Source organism: Micropterus salmoides, unplaced genomic scaffold (genome assembly GCF_014851395.1).
Source record: "Micropterus salmoides isolate LMB-PRFRI ecotype aquatic unplaced genomic scaffold, ASM1485139v1 Ms_hic_scaffold_1, whole genome shotgun sequence".
Taxonomy (NCBI): domain Eukaryota; kingdom Metazoa; phylum Chordata; class Actinopteri; order Centrarchiformes; family Centrarchidae; genus Micropterus; species Micropterus salmoides.
Genome location: NW_024040040.1, coordinates 39229687 through 39246679, shown reverse-complemented (window position 1 = coordinate 39246679; position 16993 = coordinate 39229687). Strand labels below are relative to the sequence as shown.

General features: G+C 40.8%; 2 protein-coding genes across 3 annotated transcripts; both read left to right on the top strand.

The window, feature by feature from the left end:
- The first annotated feature begins 1756 nt into the window (after nucleotides 1-1756).
- Nucleotides 1757-4287, top strand: timm21 (translocase of inner mitochondrial membrane 21). The gene is made up of 6 exons (XM_038727016.1): nucleotides 1757-2310; nucleotides 2564-2626; nucleotides 2759-2856; nucleotides 3099-3172; nucleotides 3478-3583; nucleotides 3798-4287. Exons 1-6 carry the CDS (start codon nucleotides 1983-1985, stop codon nucleotides 3888-3890), a joined length of 762 nt encoding a protein of 253 aa, XP_038582944.1. The 5' UTR covers nucleotides 1757-1982; the 3' UTR covers nucleotides 3891-4287.
- A 1134-nt stretch (nucleotides 4288-5421) lies between these two features.
- On the top strand, nucleotides 5422-15714 carry si:dkey-118j18.2 (protein transport protein SEC31). Of its 2 annotated transcripts, none has more exons than XM_038727027.1 (5): nucleotides 5422-5831; nucleotides 6125-6231; nucleotides 6365-6524; nucleotides 10129-10261; nucleotides 13756-15714. In XM_038727027.1, the coding sequence occupies exons 2-5, from the start codon at nucleotides 6212-6214 to the stop codon at nucleotides 14049-14051; spliced, it is 609 nt and encodes a 202-aa protein (XP_038582955.1). In that variant the 5' UTR covers nucleotides 5422-5831; nucleotides 6125-6211; the 3' UTR covers nucleotides 14052-15714. The 2 variants fall into 2 exon arrangements, with proteins under 2 accessions (XP_038582955.1, XP_038582964.1); XM_038727036.1 differs by having other exon boundaries at nucleotides 5424-5588.
- Nucleotides 15715-16993: the final 1279 nt, after the last annotated feature.

Sequence of the window (16993 nt, the reverse complement as noted above, 5' to 3'; positions counted from 1 at the left end):
AAAGGGTTCCTGAGCCTTTAATTGGTGTCTCAGTCTGGTTCAGTGGAATTTACAATCATGGGGAAGACTGCTGACCTGACAGTTGGGCAGAAAACCATCATTGACACCTTCCATAAGGAGGGAAAGCCTCAAAAGGTAACTGCAAAAGAAGTTGGATGTTTTCAAAGTGCTGTATCAAGGCACATTAATAGAAAGTTAAGTGGAAGGGAAAAGTGTGGAAGAAAAAGGTGCACAAGCAGTAGCCGTGGAGAGGATTGTCAGGAAAAGGCCATTCAAATGTGTGGGGGAGCTTCACAAGGAGTGGACTGAGGCTGGAGTTACTGCATCAAGAGCCACCACACACAGATGGGTCCTGGACATGGGCTTCAAATGTCGTATTCCTCTTGTCAAGCCGCTCCTGAACAACAAACAACGTCAGAAGCGTCTTACCTGGGCTAAAGGGGAAAAAAGAACTGGTCTGTTTCTCAGTGGTCCAAAGTCCTCTTTTCTGATGAGCGTAAATTTTGCATCTCATTTGGAAACCAAGGTCCCAGAGTCTGGAGGAAGAATGGAGAGGCACACAGTCCAAGTTGCTTGAAGTCCAGTGTGAAGTTTCCACAGTCTGTGTTGGTTTGGGGAGCCATGTCATCTGCTGGTGTTGGTCCACTGTGCTTTATTAAGTCCAGAGTCAGCGCAGCCGTCTACCAGGACATTTTAGAGCACTTTATGCTTCCTTCAGCAGACGAGCTTTATGGAGATGCTGACTTCATTTTCCAGCAGGACTTGGCACCTGCCCACACTGCCAAAAGTACCAAAACCTGGTTCAATGACCATGGGATTACTGTGTGTGATTGGCCAGCAAACTCGCCTGACCTGAACCCCATAGAGAATCTATGGGACATTGCCAAGCGAAAGATGAAAGACATGAGACCGAACAATGCAGAAGAGCTGAAGGCCGCTATTGAAGCATCCTGGTCTTCCATAACACCTCAGCCGTGCCACAGGCTGATAGCATCCGTACCAGAGGCTGATAGCATCCATGCCACGCCGCATTGAGGCAGTAATCCATGCAAAAGGGACCCAAACCAAGTACTGAGCGCACATGCATGATTTATAATTTTCAGAGGGCTGACATTTCTGTATTTAAAATCCTTTTTGTTTGTTGATTTCATGTAATATTCTAATTTTCTGAGATTTTGAATTTAGGGTTTTCATAAGCTGTATGCAATCATCAAAGTTATATCAAATAAAGGCTTGAAATATCTCACTTTGCATGTAATGAGTCTATATAAAATATTAGTTTCACCTTTTAAGTTGAATTACTGAAATAAATGAACTTTTGCACAATATGCTAATCTTTCGAGTTTCACCTGTATAACTTTGCAGTGGCCGATAGATTCTGTAAAGGAGTTGGCAGTTGCCTCACAATAATTAGAAGTGTATAGGCCTAGAAATAAGAGGCTATTTCTCTAGGGTTAACAATAATTTTACCATCTACCTTAATCTGATCAACAGTAGCCGGTTAAGAAATGTATGTATTTTTTTCCAGTCTAAAGAAGTAGGCGGAGTTTTGCTCGCCCTCTTTTATCAACTTTTTCCTGGATCTAACACATGCTCGCTTTTGCTTTATATATGTCGTTATTTATTTCGTAGTTTATTATATTGGCATCTCTCCTCGTCAGAAAGGTCCTCCCGTTGGGAGGTTCAGTTAAAGTTAAAAACTCAGTCTCCCATGAATCCTATATGTTGTGTGACGACAAACGTATGCGACTCTGGAATTGATTTGACGCAGACCACCCCTGCAAATATGTTCGAGTAGGTTAGTCAGTGGTTAAAGTAGTACATTCATGTCGTATAATAAATTAATGTTATGTTATTATACATTGCGGTAGGTTAGTTTGATTTCACATCTTCAGCTACCTAGCTGTTGACCGTGCTAAAGAGTTAACTCGGCCTTGCTACAGGTTTAAGGAGTTTAAGCTTCACTCACAGAGGACACAATCATGGCTTATACGCAGATATTGAAAGCCCTGCACCGGAATCTACAACAGGCAGCGACACAATACTCTGTGCAAAAATCCAAGCTCACACAGGTCAGCTCGGTCCTCCTCACACACAGGACCGTGTCCACAGTATCAAGACTGACCTTCCACAGAAGAGTCGGGGCTCCTGCTTGTGTTCAGCCAGCACTCAGCTGCTTCGTTCAAACTCAGAGGTGGCGGGCTATTTCCCTGGACTTTACAGCCAGAAATAAAAGCAGCCCAGAAGAGAGAGACAAGTCAGTTTACAGGTATCAGGGTGCGAGTCCAAAGCCTTCAGCTGCACAAAAAGGTAAGCCAGGGGCCGGCAGAGTTGTGGCCTCTCTTGCTCCTTGCATGATAAGATATGATAATGTATTTCTTTCATTTATACACCCAAAAACTGTTGAGTCTAGAAATAGCATCTGAATTGTGACAAATCGTCATCACAAGTGACCAGAGTCCAGTGCAATTTTCCAACTGGGCCACCTGTATTTGTGAGACTGTAAACTGCAAATGTTCAGTTAGTTGATTGTCTAATAATTCCCACCCACAATATCTTCCAGTGAAAGAAGCCGGCAGAGACTTCACCTACTTGATAGTCGTCCTTATCGGGCTTGGAGTGACAGGTGACGACAACCTCAAGATTTCAAGAGTGGCATATCACAAACGAGCAGATTTGCAGTCTCATTTCAAGTCAGGTAATGGATATGGACGTTTATGTGTGTGTGTGTGTGTGTGTGTGTGTGTGTGTGTTTCAGGTGGGCTGTTATATGTGGTGTTCCAGGAGCTGTTTTCTTCCTCGAGTCCAAATAAAATCTACGGGAAAGCCTTCAACAAAGTCAAGTTACACCCAGAGGTGAGATTAAAATCACAAATTGCTGAGACCAAACAGTACTTCTCTTGTTAAGCTCAATAACCCAGAGACAGCTCACACCTATACTGGATAATATGCAGTGTTACACTAAATGCGTGCCCGTATTGTGGTGCTTATTGTGTATATTGTGTTGATATCTGTTCTGACAGTTTGCCAAGGTCTTGAGGTTATCTCCTGTTGAAAAATGAAGTGCAATAAAACATTTATGTTTGTTGAACATGTAGGTGATTGGTGCATTTGGGGAGCCAATCAAGTGTTATGGGGAGACTACCCGTCGAGGAAGGAGGCAGCAAGTCAGGTGGGAATTTCGTTACTCTGTCAAAATAAGCTGTTGGTGATTAGTGCGTGAAGTAATAAATAAGTTTTGTCACTTCAAATTATCATATGCTTTTATTACCTCAGTTCAGTCTGACAGTGAACAAAAAAGTCTTCAATCAAATCAAAAGTACCATTTCACAAACCGGATATATCTTGGATTTGAGTGTTAAATAGGTGAAAGTATACAGTAGATAAATTAGCATCTATGTGGTGGTAGTGCTGAGGCATTATAGTATTTTTGTGTGTGTGTGTGTGTGTGTGTGTGTGTGTGTGTTTCCACTATAGTCACATGGAGTACCTGAAGGACGGACTGAAGCACATGAGACTTACATTTTACATCGAAGGCTCTGAGCCAGGCCTCAAAGGGACTGTACATTCAGAGTCAAAAGAGGTTGGCATTTTCCTTTAGTTAAGAGCAGTACTATTAATATTGAGCTATCCCAATATTTATTCTAAATTTAAAGTATCTGCAAAAAAATCCATAAGTAATGTCACGTGTGACAGCAGAGAGACTAAATGTATAGAGGTGATATTTAGACATGATTTGAAATGATTTTACAAATATCTGCCAAGTTGAGATACTGTTTTAACTTGTTGTTTTGCAGAACCCTGAAACTGGAAAATATGAGTTTCGCTACATATTTGTGGACATAGACACCTACCCAAGAAGGACCATCATTGTGGAAGATAACCGATAAGAAAGATAATGGACTAACATTGAACATTCGGATAATGGTGAAGTGTCACTTCACTGTGAAAGCATTGTGAAAACTGTATCTCTGAAAGGCAGGTTTGGTTTATTGGACAAATAGCTTAAGATGTAATGTAAATTGAACTTAAATTTACATTACATATCTTACATACATTTGGTGGAGAGCATTGCAAAGCACAGTCTCGTTCACAGAAAATAATCATTCACTCTTACGTGTTATTGTTTTATAAATCAGACACATGTGCTACAAATAGTTGTTTGTTTTTGACTAAAAGACTACAGGATGACTTGAATTTTGAAATAACGTGTAATAAAAGATGCTTATAAATTGTAATAAAAATGTGTGTTTGTTATATGCACTGGAACAGAAACACAACAAAAAATAGTGTCAGTGCTTTTTTCTGTAACTGTTGGGTTGTACCTATGGATGTCACTGTGATCTTTTAGCTTTATTGAATTGGATTTATGGTTTAGGTGCGGCATTGTCAGTTATTTTAAGAAAGCTTTTACCCTTAAAACATCTTTGTTTAAAATACTGTCAAATCTGTTGTTTTAGAGATCTTGAAAATGTTGCAGAAATGTTCCTTGTGATTTGCTTAGAAATTAGCTCAGTCACACACCTGTAAATTTTGATAGGTCTGCTTTTCATATTTATATATATTTACGTATTAACTTGAGTCTGTAGTTTACTGTGTCATTCTGTATGTGGTTGTCTTTTTGAAATGGTACATTGTATTATAAAACAGTGGCCACTAGATGGGGCAAAGAATCAAGAGATAGGAAAAACCCTTTAGAATATTTAGAATTTGTCATTAATTGACATCTTTATATATGTTTGAATTTGAATGGGTGTTTCGATGAGTTTTTCAATAGTTCTTGGAAGGTATCATGGGGAAACTTTCAAGACTCGACATTAACTGAACATCTACTTTTAAACAAGGTTACGTTTGCAATCATTTCGCCTTCTAATAATTATAGTTTATAACACGTTGATCTACATGTGTAATATATTGACATAGTTTTTAAAATATTCTATATTTGGTCCAATTTTGCCCCTTTGTCAGACGATGGTACTTTCAATGACCCCAGGAAATATTGACACTTATGATAGGACTCAATTAAATGCCCAGCAGTAAAAAAAAAAACAACACAGTAATATCACTTTTTAAATCAATCAAATCTTTTTTTGTGGTGGTGACAACGCCGCTGCCGAGATGCGGGAAGACAGATAATTTGTTCTTACTATTTTGAATCCTTTCACAGTTGTGACGTTTGAGGATTTTTTTTCCAGGAGGGGGCATATTTTGGGGGGAAAAAATCATAAACTACGAACCCACCAGAGTTAGGCTTTCTTATTTGAATTATCCTGTGGAAGCACAAAGTAGCTCCGTGCTGCTTATACAGCGGTCGCCATTTGGGGCTACAATTTCTGACAGGAACAACAGCACATGAACGTAAAAGCTACCCGTAATGCGTTGAGGCGGTGCAGCTGCTTACTGGAAGCACTGAAAGAAACAGTACCGTGAACGCCGCCCACTGTGAAGGCAGCGTTGAACGCACAAGGATGTGCTAAGTTAACGCTAGCTAAAACTCTATAGGACTAGTTTAGTTGTTTCCTCAATGTTAAGTTAACGAGTAGCCTGCCGAGTAACTAGCTAGCGACCTGGTATATAATACCAAGAAGGTAACGTATGCTCATAAAACAGGTCAATTTCAGTTATTGTTTTGTTCGCGGCGGATGTAAATAGAGTAACGTTAACGGATGTTGTTGCTGTTCTGGCCTGCGACACGATAGCCTAGCTAAATTAGCAGTAGCCCCAACTGGTTCCTGGAGCTCTGACTTACTCGCATCTCAAGAGACTACAGGAAAAGGGAAATGGCACACCTTCTCAGTTAACTGTGAAGGCCGAGTAGCCATTGCTAGAAAGTAAGTTAAAAAAATCTTGTTCTTGTGTTTGCGTTTGCGTTTTGCTAAGTTAAAGGAGAAGCTGTCGTGCTAAACGTAATGTTTAACCATCTGGTTTAAGTTACAGAAAGTGCTTGAACGTTTAACTCAACCTAACGTTAGCTGAAGTGGTGAGATGCTCTGAGCTTCTGGGTTTATAAAAGTTTGTTAGTGTTAATGATAACCTGATAACCTCTGTTATTGTAATGTATTAATTAAGTGAAGGTAATAAATATTGCCTCTCTAATCATTCCTCAAAACTGTTCCCTTTGTAGGGCAATTTGTGGTTTTGGCTAGGGATCATCAGCAAGTTGTTCCCCAGCTATGAGAGCCTGTACTCAGTGACTGACATCTCACAAAAAATGGAACTGTACTGGTACATGTGAGTATATCTTGTTTAATTGTATAATGAATTAAAAACAATATGATAAAGGTAGAGTTTAAATTGTGTGCTTAATACCCATCCATATCCCAATTTCCTCCTCTCTTTCTGCCAATTCCTCTGCCCTTTACAGAGTTGTTATTATATTCATCATCATCAAGATATTCTTCTATGTTTGCTGGTACCGATCAAGACAGAGGCAGCTGGCAGCATACCTGAGCAATCCACGCAATGCTCAGATAGTCATTGTTGGAGGAAGGGCCTACCTTCATCAGATGTGCGAGAGACAGAGTGTAAGTGCTGAGCCCCCACCTACATTCAAACACTAACTCGGTCTACATTTGAAACTGCTAATCTAGCTGTCAACCACCAAAGTGGTTTTGCACCCCCAGGTGATGTTTTTATTATGGCTGAGGCCAAGTATACACAGGTTCAGGTGTTTTGGCAATAAAGAGACTCACTTTATGTAGGCTGAAGACACCTCATGGTTGCTGTACCTCTCTCCCAACATGTTTAAAAATGCAACAGAGGGGATGATGGCGCAACAACTGGAGGGTGCGTGGCCTCGAGGCTACACAGAGTGTGATCCAGGAGATGATGTCATTTCTCCCCTGGAAATACAGGAAGTGTAAAGGAGCATTGACAGTCAGCATAAGCAATTCAGTACATAGCCATGCTGTTTACTGCAGTTAATGTTACTGTTTGTGGGCCCTAAATATCTTTTAAACTTTCAAAACCAAGCAGACACATATTTGACACACACACCATATGAATGTTGTTGGAAAAATCGACTGTATTAAGTAACTGTTGTTCCTCTTCAGCTACTTCAGCTAGCTTTGTTCGGCAATAAGCAACGTCCGGCCCTATTCCCAGAACTGTCACCTTTTTCACCCCGCTGGAGTTTGCAGGCCTGGAGTGAGAGAAAGTCAAATAAGGTCACAGTTGTGTTACATTTTTGCAGAGGAGTTGTTTGTTCTCTCAAGAGGGCATGTGGTTTTCAGTCAGTCGCTTTTACTTTGTATAGAATGACAAGACGGGCTTCGTTTCCCTTTCAGTGACATAATGAGTGAGTGTGTGTGTGTGGATGTGCATTAATAGGTTCCACGCTTCTGCTTTGCGTGCACTTGACCGTGGCGACCGAGGGCCTGGCAAGGCAGGTCACAGCTTCGACATTTCTTCAGTTAGAAAGTAATAGTGTGTGTGTGTGTGTGTGTGTGTGTGAGTGACGTGTGCGGGACTGGTTTACAGTCAGCAATGTGTGTCTCAGAACTCTTTTACTCTGTACTGTTACTATCTTTTGTCCCATGGAAATCATAAGAATCAAAATTGTAAAAGAGATTCTGAATCTCAATGGGACTTCGTGGTTAAATAAAGGTTAAAAAAAAAAAAAAAAAAAAAAAAATTGTAAGTTTCCTGATTAATTGATGTGGTCCGTTTGGGCTGCCCTTTTAGAGTCATTTGATCTCTGGGATGACCTTAGTTGTCTGCTTTTATTGCTCCCTTAAAGTGCAAGTTGAATTTGCTTTGATGAGCGGCATGTCTAGAATAGTCTTTTCTGTGGGCGATGCCAAAAGGTTTAGACAGTCCTCATGCTCGTGCTTCTCCTACGGCCTTTCTGCTTCACTGCCTCTATAAAACACCTGGAAGCAATGTCCATGATTCAGACCCTACCTAGAATATGCTCCCTGAATCACAACCGGTGTCTCAGACTTTTTTCTAACTCAACTTTCGTCCACTTCTGAGTAGCTATTGCAAAAGATGCTGCACAAATGACAAACGCATAAAAGTCAATTTAGTCATTTCCTGTTCATCTTGACACTGCCCCCTCTTCTGAGTTATTTTTCATTGCTGTAGTTACGCTTTAAGAGGTGCAGACTATGATATTTTTAGCATTGTTTGAAATATTTGTGCAGGAAACAGGAAATGCCCCAGTTGTTAAAAAAATAAATAAATGATGCGGTAGGAACTGAGACGCCTGGGCTGTTGGCCTTGGGTTTTCCCAGACCAGTTATAATATCCTGTGTGCTATCTGTAATGTTTGTCTGATTTTAGAGAAAGTCCAATCCAGTTTAGATTGCCGTTCTTCGTGTCTTATCAGACATGCATATACTGGCCAACCTCCAGTATCCCAGAAGCCCTCTTCGGCTTGTTACTCTTCAGCCTCCTCCAGTTTCTAATCTGTCCTTGTTCCATAACTCTTCCTCTTCCGTTTTACCCCCCTTCTGCTCCTCTTCCTTTCTAGTTCCCTCTGCCGTCTCTGGTGTATAATGTTCCCTGTTTAGATTTTAATGGAATGTGCAGCAGGGAGGCCCCCTGGTCATCCATAACCTAGCACCCTGAACGTTTTCTGGAGAGACGCCAAGACGACTCGAGTCCTGGCCTTTTTCAATGAATCAAACATAGTGGGAGGGGAAAGTCTTAATGTAGTATCACTCACTAAGCCACCTGGACAATCTTATTCACGGCTAACCTGAAAAGTGAATCCATTAGAGCTATGAGAAAAGAAACTTTTGATACACGTAGGCCCTGTAGAGAGATGGAAGAACTGAATAGTTTAGATTCTTAGGCTTTATCTTAATTGGTTTTGGACTATAGAAATAGCTGTGCAGAGATGTGACCGGTAACTGGCCACGGAAGATTTGAGGATCCAGTTTGATTTGGCAAAAAGGTGTCACAGTAATTATGTTATTTTATAGGCTATTACAGGTTATTTGTGCGGTAATTACCTTGAACTTGGGGTGGTTTATCTGTGCTGCATCTTTCCTCAACGCTCTCTATCACGCCCACAACAACAGGATGGCAATTTGGGCTAATTAAGACATCAGTCTGCAAAGGAATCAGTCCATCATCACTGCATTATCGGCTCAAACAGCATGAACCTTCTTCCTGTTCCTGCTGTAGTTAGCCAGCTAACATGGTTATAAAAAAAAAACCCATTGAGAGCTTCTTCAGAGGAGGTAGAGGAGATAAAAGACCTTGACCGTTCTAACTGGCTGATAAAACTGACTATGACTATTATAGCTGCTTGCTCTCCTCGTCATCTTTTGTCATCAAAATAAACACCCCTGTTTCATTTTGTGTGATTTGAATCCATTGTTTCAGACGTTCACTTGCAGACGCCTCGCTCCTGCGTTTTGTGTAAACGACTTTATGGGCAGCCTCGTGGTTCATCGGGTTTGGTGTGGAAAGTTTCCATGCTGGTCAGCACAATGGTTAGAAAACACGTTTAAACAGAGTAAAGAGGGGTCTATCATACCTACAGTATCTCATTTCTCTCCAGGAGTATTGTCTCACTGTTTGCTTCATGGTGTTTGGTAGGCTTGGGCGGTATTTATTTTTTAATACATTCCTGACTGTAGATATAGTATATTTTGGTATTTGTAAGGAGCTGCTGGTGATAGAAGTCACTGACATGTATGCCATTGATTAGCCTACAATGGTGTGTGTCTAATACGTTGTTGGCCTACTTAGATTTCAATAATTATGACCATAGAATAATGATTAGACATAAAGTAAGCGCCCTTCTTCCATAGATTCTTGCTGGAGGACCGATGACACTTACACCGACACATCAGTGGGCTAAACGGAGATGATGTGCACATGGCTCCGTCCTGTTGCCTGGCTCCCCTTTATCATCAGGGCTAAACCAAAATACATAAATCAATATTGTCATAGCCAGCAGCAATGTCACCTCTGGAGATGTGTACTGTAAAACCAACCGAGTTAGTATCCTGATAGTGTTAGCAGTGTTGGGATTTCTTGGCTTCAGATTTATGAAGGTGTAAGCTGCATCTTTTTGCTGTCTGTGTACAAGTGCAGGTCTAAGTGTATATTCTTGTGTGTTTCTGCTTTTTTGAGTGTATCATTAACTCCCTCTATGTTTCCTTCTCTCTGCAGCAAACGTCTGTCTGGCCTAGTCTGTACGGCGTTCAGGATGACCTGTCAATAGAGGAGCCCTCCACAGCCCTGCCACCAGCTGCTTCCTACTCCCACTTGGACATGCCACCACCATATGAGACCGTCTCCGGAGGTAGCACACGCACACTCTTCAACACAGTCATGTACCATGCGCCTGCTGCTTCCTCATTCACATAGCTGACCTAAATTTGAGTCAGGAAGACGGCTTCATTCTTATTTTTTGCACTTCTTCATTCATAACTTCCTGTCAGTGGCAGCTCTTGGCTGCTATCCGCTGCATATATTTTCACTCAGTTGCAACTTTAAGATATAAAAGGCAAGTCCTCCTTGGTTCACAGCACCCAGCAAAGCAAAGCCAGATTTATGCTTGATGCTAGGGGTTAACGGTAGTCACATCGTAGCTACCTATGACGGGTATTGATTAATATTTCAGTGTCGGATTTCAGCAGTTGATAGCACCACCGCAGCACTAAAACAGGTATATCATACATGATCGGACCAGATGGTGTTTTAATTACTACATTCCCCACAGTAACTCTGTTTACATTGTTTTATTCGCTTTGTGTTACGAGCAACAGTGGGGAAGTCTGCCTTGTTTCATTACTGACTATTCCGCCTGGTCGTGGTATTTACATAGCTTGATTTACTGCAATTGAGCAGAGTTTATTGTGAGAAGAAGGTTTGCAGTGGAGGTGGCTTTGAAAAGGAAAAGATAACTGAGCGTTTTACATTTTTATAGAGGTGCATGTCAGCCTACAGCATAATGGAGCCTACGCCCGTTGTCACCGTGGTTACAGCGTTGCCCATTACCACAGAAATCCAGTTTAAGCTTAAAATTACTACTCCTTCACCGTAACCCACAAAAAACTCAGACACACATCAGAGTACAGTTTATTAATCCAGTTGCTTGCACTTGTTGAGCACAGGTTTGAACTACTCATGACAAAAGTTGGCCACCGGCTTCTGAAACACTGCCAGCATTATGACTCCATCAGACGCTTCGAGGTTTACTTTGTGTACCAGGTCTCCTTGATGTGTGCCGCTCATGTCAGTTCAGTCATTTCTTGTGTTTTCAGCTCTGCAGGCAGAAGCAAAGCTAGTAAGGGAAAACCTGTCATCTAACTCTTTCCACTAAGAGACTTCATGTACTCAGCACTCTGCTGGTGCTCTGGGAGCAGTCAGACCTTTACCACTTTAGCAGTTTTTTAAATCTTTGTTCCCCCTATGCCAATCCTATTTAATTTAATATTTTTAAATGTTATTACTATCCCCAGCCAATCTGATGTTGACCTTTCTTCCCAGTAACATTTAAAGGAGCTCGTCTTTCATGTGACTTACTGCTGATTCTCAACATTGTCATTGTGACTTCATGAATAGGGCAGGAGCTACCCAGGCCAGTTTTTGTAATCTTTGTGTCAAGTTTCAGAGTCTGTTTCTTGACAAATTGCATTTTACTTCATCTAAAGGGCTCATTCAGTAAGCAGGATGTGTTCATGGAGGGTGGAAGTGGTGACAGCACTAATTGCGTTACACAATGTTGCAACCTCATTTTCACCCCCACATCAGATTTTTTTCCCCTGTCAAAGATACCAGATGGTGTCTAGGGGCTTGCTGTAATATAAAAATTTTAATTGGGGAAATGTATGCATGGATAAAAAGTACTATAGGTAGGAAAATAATTTTGTACACTTGCGTAATGCGTCTGCGCTGGCGCAGTTTCTTACATAATCTTTGTCAAATTGTAATTCTGTGACCATTTGAGGAAAAATAAATAAATAAAAAACTCCCAGTCACATGCTCATTTGTAACTTCCAAACTTTACATTAATGTAGTTTAAGTCATTTGCATGCGCCAGGTCAGAGCCAGTGGCTTCAGTGTAGGACTAATTGATAGGTCATGTTGTTTTCAGGTTAATAAATGAGTCGAGAGAGAGAGAGTGAGTGTGGTTAGGCTGAGACAGTAGGTGCATCTCAGTTTATTTTATTTGTCGCTTCCTCGCTTGAACCTGGAAGTTGTTCTGCTCCGCCATCATGCAGACCATCCCAAAGTTCTTACTTGTGCAGCGAGGAGCGATCTCTGAGGAGCAATGACTAAGGATACACGAGACCAGCCATCACGGGAGCCTTTTACTAGCCGACACGCCCTCTTATCGGATATTAGTTATTCATTGGACGCTGCAGCTGATTGGACTGATCTGATACATCACGGCATTGCTGCAGTTTCATACTGAATTGAAACTCCAGTGTGTCACACCCAAGTTTTATATTTGATTAGTTTTCTAATTCACTATCTAGTTAAAATCTGTGTTCATTGTAGGTCTGAAAACCAAAAGGACCACAAACAACTTTCTTCACTTATTAGAAAGATTTTTTCATTTCCACTAACTTTTATTTTAGAGGCAATTAAAGTCAGAGAGTCGGCAGTGTCTGTCAGCAAGAAATGCTTTTATACATCATTTATCACCATTTCCATTCAGTCAGATGTGAGGCTGATAATTCCGGAGAGTTGGCTTTGATATGGGTTACATCACTTCAATTTTCCCTGAAACATTTAGCCTTATAAATCAAAAGACACTATGATCATATTCTGGGTTATTCAATAATTAATTCACAATCAAAATACTAATAAATACAGATGCAAATAATGAATAAATAAATAAACACATTGTGCCTGTAGAAATGATCCAGTGCCTCTGAGCAGGTCATAGTATAAATACAGACTGCAGGTTGTTGTTCATGTGCAGGTGTTTGTTATACAGGTAACGGCTACAGAGGGAAAACATGCTGCTTCTTTTTTAGTATCAGCACAGTGCACATGTGTGCAGCCACAGATCCATCAAAAGCCTCTACAGCTGTTAAAACCGAGTGTCAGCTGATACAGCTGCATCAGTTGCCACCATCATCAGAAACAGGCATCGCTTCACGTGACAGTTCGGAGGAAAAGACGTCTCATTTCAATACAAAACATATTTCCTTGTTTCTTCTCTCCTCGCATGGTTTCCTTGCGTCCCACCATGCATCTCTGGTGGGATGGAAAAAGACTCGGGTAAGGGAAACATGGATGCAATTAAGAGAATTGAGACGCACCTTCTGAAGGAGAGGAGAGTGTACCGGAGGTGCCACGGTGGTAATGGACAAATGAAAAGAGAGCAGGTTTTGTAATGAGAATACGGCAAACAAGGAACACTGTTGAACCGAGAGTAAAATAAAATAACAACTTGATGAGAAGTGCTCCGGGGTCTGTTTTCTCCGACAACGTTTTTGTCATTCTTCAGCATCACTGGGTATCCAAAACTCTGACATGTTTTTGTTGTTCCTAAAAAGCTTTGTCTTTCACCACATTTCGCTGCCTTGTCTCTCTTGCTACGCAGACACACACTTGTCATTTGTTGATGCAGCTTAGGGAGAAATTTGGAGCGTTTGTTTTGATGCAACTGCGCACACGGCAGAATCATTGTCACATAAAAGTGAGATTGCAGGTGTGAATTGAGATCGGGAGCTTTTTTGATTAGACCTGCAGCCCTATTGTTGAAACTTATTTGACCTAATGTTTACATTTTTTAGACAGCTGATCACCCTTCTGATCTGTTTTCTCCTGTCCTTTCAGAGGATGACCTGAAGCCCCCTCCCTACAGCCAGTACGCTCATGCCGCGGAGGCCGACGCTCTTCGTCCCTTCCATCAGACTCCTCTCATTTCTGAGGGAGGAGACACCATCAGCATAAATGAAGCCCCACCCCCCTACACACCGTGTGCAACTCCACAAGTCAGTCAGCAAGACGGCCCTGTAAGCCACATTGAGTCCGAGTCGAGAGCAGGTCCACCTAATCGATCCCTGATGCCAGTTTGCCTTTTCCATGCACTGCCTTCCTACATTCAACCTCAGCGATCGTTGCCAGCCTAACTCTCAGCACATGAGAGCAGATGTTTATTTGAATGCGACTGTGTGTGTGTGTGTGTGTGTGTGTGTGTGTGTTTGGGGGTTTTTAGAACTAAGTTGTTTTTCTACTTTGTATTGTTTTAAAAAAAAAAGTGATCATCTGATGAGTTGGGCAATAACAAATGACATCAGCAAGCCTGTGTGCCTCGGTCAGGACTGCAGAACCTGCCTCCCAGCTAGGATGAGGATAAACCAGAGATGCAGATAATCAGAGAGACACATAACTTTCAAGTGTGTTTTTATGAAAACGTCTCCCGCCGTATGTCCGCGGCCACTTCCTTTCACAGATCTCAAACAATTGACTCATTCCAAAAAGTACGATTGGGGAAACGAGTAGATGTTCTGAACACAGTAGCTCAAGAACATTGTGTGACAGAAAATACTTACTGAAATACTGAAATAATTGTGTTTTATATTACTCTTAATGCTTCATTAATACTGCATGTGTTGTTGACTGAGAACTACTTCATGAATGCACTAATTGTTTCGAGTGTTTAGCGTAACTGGTTCTGTGTAGTATATCATGGGGATTATACTGGCACATTAGGTAGTTCAAGTGCCTATTAGATCTGTGAATGGAAGTGAGCAAGGACAAGCTGATGACTCCTGGCAGTAGACAAGTGGTTGTCCACCGATGATAGTCAGCTCTACTCCTGGGTTCTGTCTGTCGCTGCTTTCATATTACAGAAAGTGAGGTTCTGTGCAAACGGTATGAACATGAATTTAATTATTTCTGTGAGAACTGTGGAATCAGATAAAAGGTCTTCAGAAGTGTGGAAATGTGTAGTTCAGTCCCTTACCACATGTAAAAAGGAAAAAAAAACACTGTAGTTTTAGATCCAGCTGTGAAATAATCGGATGTGATGTTATGAATATAATGAGAAAAAGATCATCAAATGGAAAAAAAATGTGCAACAATCCTGAAAAAAATCCATACAAGGCTGTGAGCTAAGGCTCAAAACATTTTTGGATCTGAAGGCTGCATTTAATGCAGTTGCTGAAAAAGAGAGAAGCTGTTTTCATTAGAATCGTTGCAAATTGAAGAGTAATGCAAAATTTTTCAATAGCAGCTTTCGTTCCTTTTAATCTTCATGTTAATCTACCACAGGCTGGTAGAAGTCAGCAACGTTTGTGTATTTCTTCTGTTTGTGTTTTCTGGTGTGTTGTAGTATTGTTTTGGGAAAGGTCATTACTGTGCTTTTATTTTATTTTTTTCTTGCTTCTTTTGTATCACTGCGTTTCAGATCATCTCGAAATAACACTGTTAAAAGATGCTCCCGAATAATCCACCTGCTGTGTTTTGCTTCAGCAACAATATAATCTGTATACAGTTTCTGAACATTGCAGAAAATGAGACGAAAGTAAAACAAAATGATCGCTGTATGAATCTATTTGGGGCTTTTGTGGAAAGTATATAACAGGGGATCTTATGATGTCAATTGACTACCTTAACCATAGTTACAGGCCTCCACTGTAAAATACATCATGTTTGTTAACTTCATGTTTATTCCCATGGTGGTTGACCTATCGGATCTCTCCAGTTGTAAGTTGTGGGGAATTTGCTACTTTTTTTTTTTCTGTTTCGGGAGAAATACGTCTTCTGTATTAAACTGTTGTTTATAATCTTGTTAGTGTTATTTTCTTGCTTTACCTGAACAATAGCTGCAGTACACTCAGATTCCAAAATAGACCTTATTTACTTAATTTCACACTATTAGACTGTCATGATTTGTTTCTATTGATGTTTACTTACTTTTTGGAGTATACCAATTATAATTTTATCAGATCAGCCTTAAAATGGAATTATCCTGAATTTTAGTCCCTAGTATGGGTCGATCTCCAAAAGCAACCTACATTTCCCATAATGCAATGGTTTCATGTAGGCCCAAAAATGACAAATCAAAACTCTGTGTCATCCCGATGCACATGAGAGATGTAACCGTATTGCTTAGATTATAAACTCTCAGTGAATCTAAAAATAATAAACATTCGGCCATCAGTAAAGCTACTTTGGTGTTTGGCAGGTGAGCCTCATAGGTGGGTTGATGAAACAGTGACGATCTGAGTCAGACAAATACACTGAGCCATGAAACTTCTTGTTTGTGCGACATAGCGCAGCTATGCAACTACCAGAACTACGGTGTGTCTGCTGTTGCTCTATGTCATTAAACCACGCTTATGCTGAGCGATCATATGCAGTAGACGCTGGTGCAAGCAGGAAGTAGCCCTGTAGTAGTATTTTATTGGTCCAAAACTGGCTTCACTGCTCTCCATTCGAATCTGCAGGGTGGCTTCGTTCAGTAATATACTGTCTATGTTCCAGTCTCCAAAATGCCGTTTAGTTCAAACCTTATAGCCCCCTGTATGTAAAACAACAGTATATCTGGCATATTCCAGTTAAGGTCTCCAACCCACTCCGAGACGACCTTGATGACATGATCGGGGTTATTTCCTTTATTTCAGAAAGCTCCCTTCAGAGCCAAAGAAGACATAACTGGTTTCACAGGTGGAGGACTGCTCTCTGTGACAACTAAACAGACCTTCATGTACCCTTTTAAAATGCATTATATTATGCATTGTATAAACATGCTCATCTGAAACAGCTTTATTGGCCAAGTGTGTGTAGTGTAGTTTTGAGGTAGCTTCAAATGGACCTAGAGATAAAGACAAGGATGCAACAACAAAGCTGAACAAAGTTAATACAAACAGTTTAACTACAGGTGTAAAAACATGTATATAAATAAATATAAACGGCAACAAAGAACAACAACATACAATATGTACAAGTCAAACTGTGAACTGATAAGAATACGATAGTGAAAGGCCGAAGAGTGCTAGACTAAATATTGAGTGACTAGTGTAATAGGTTACTTTATACACAGGAAGTAGGTGGTTATACAGTATAT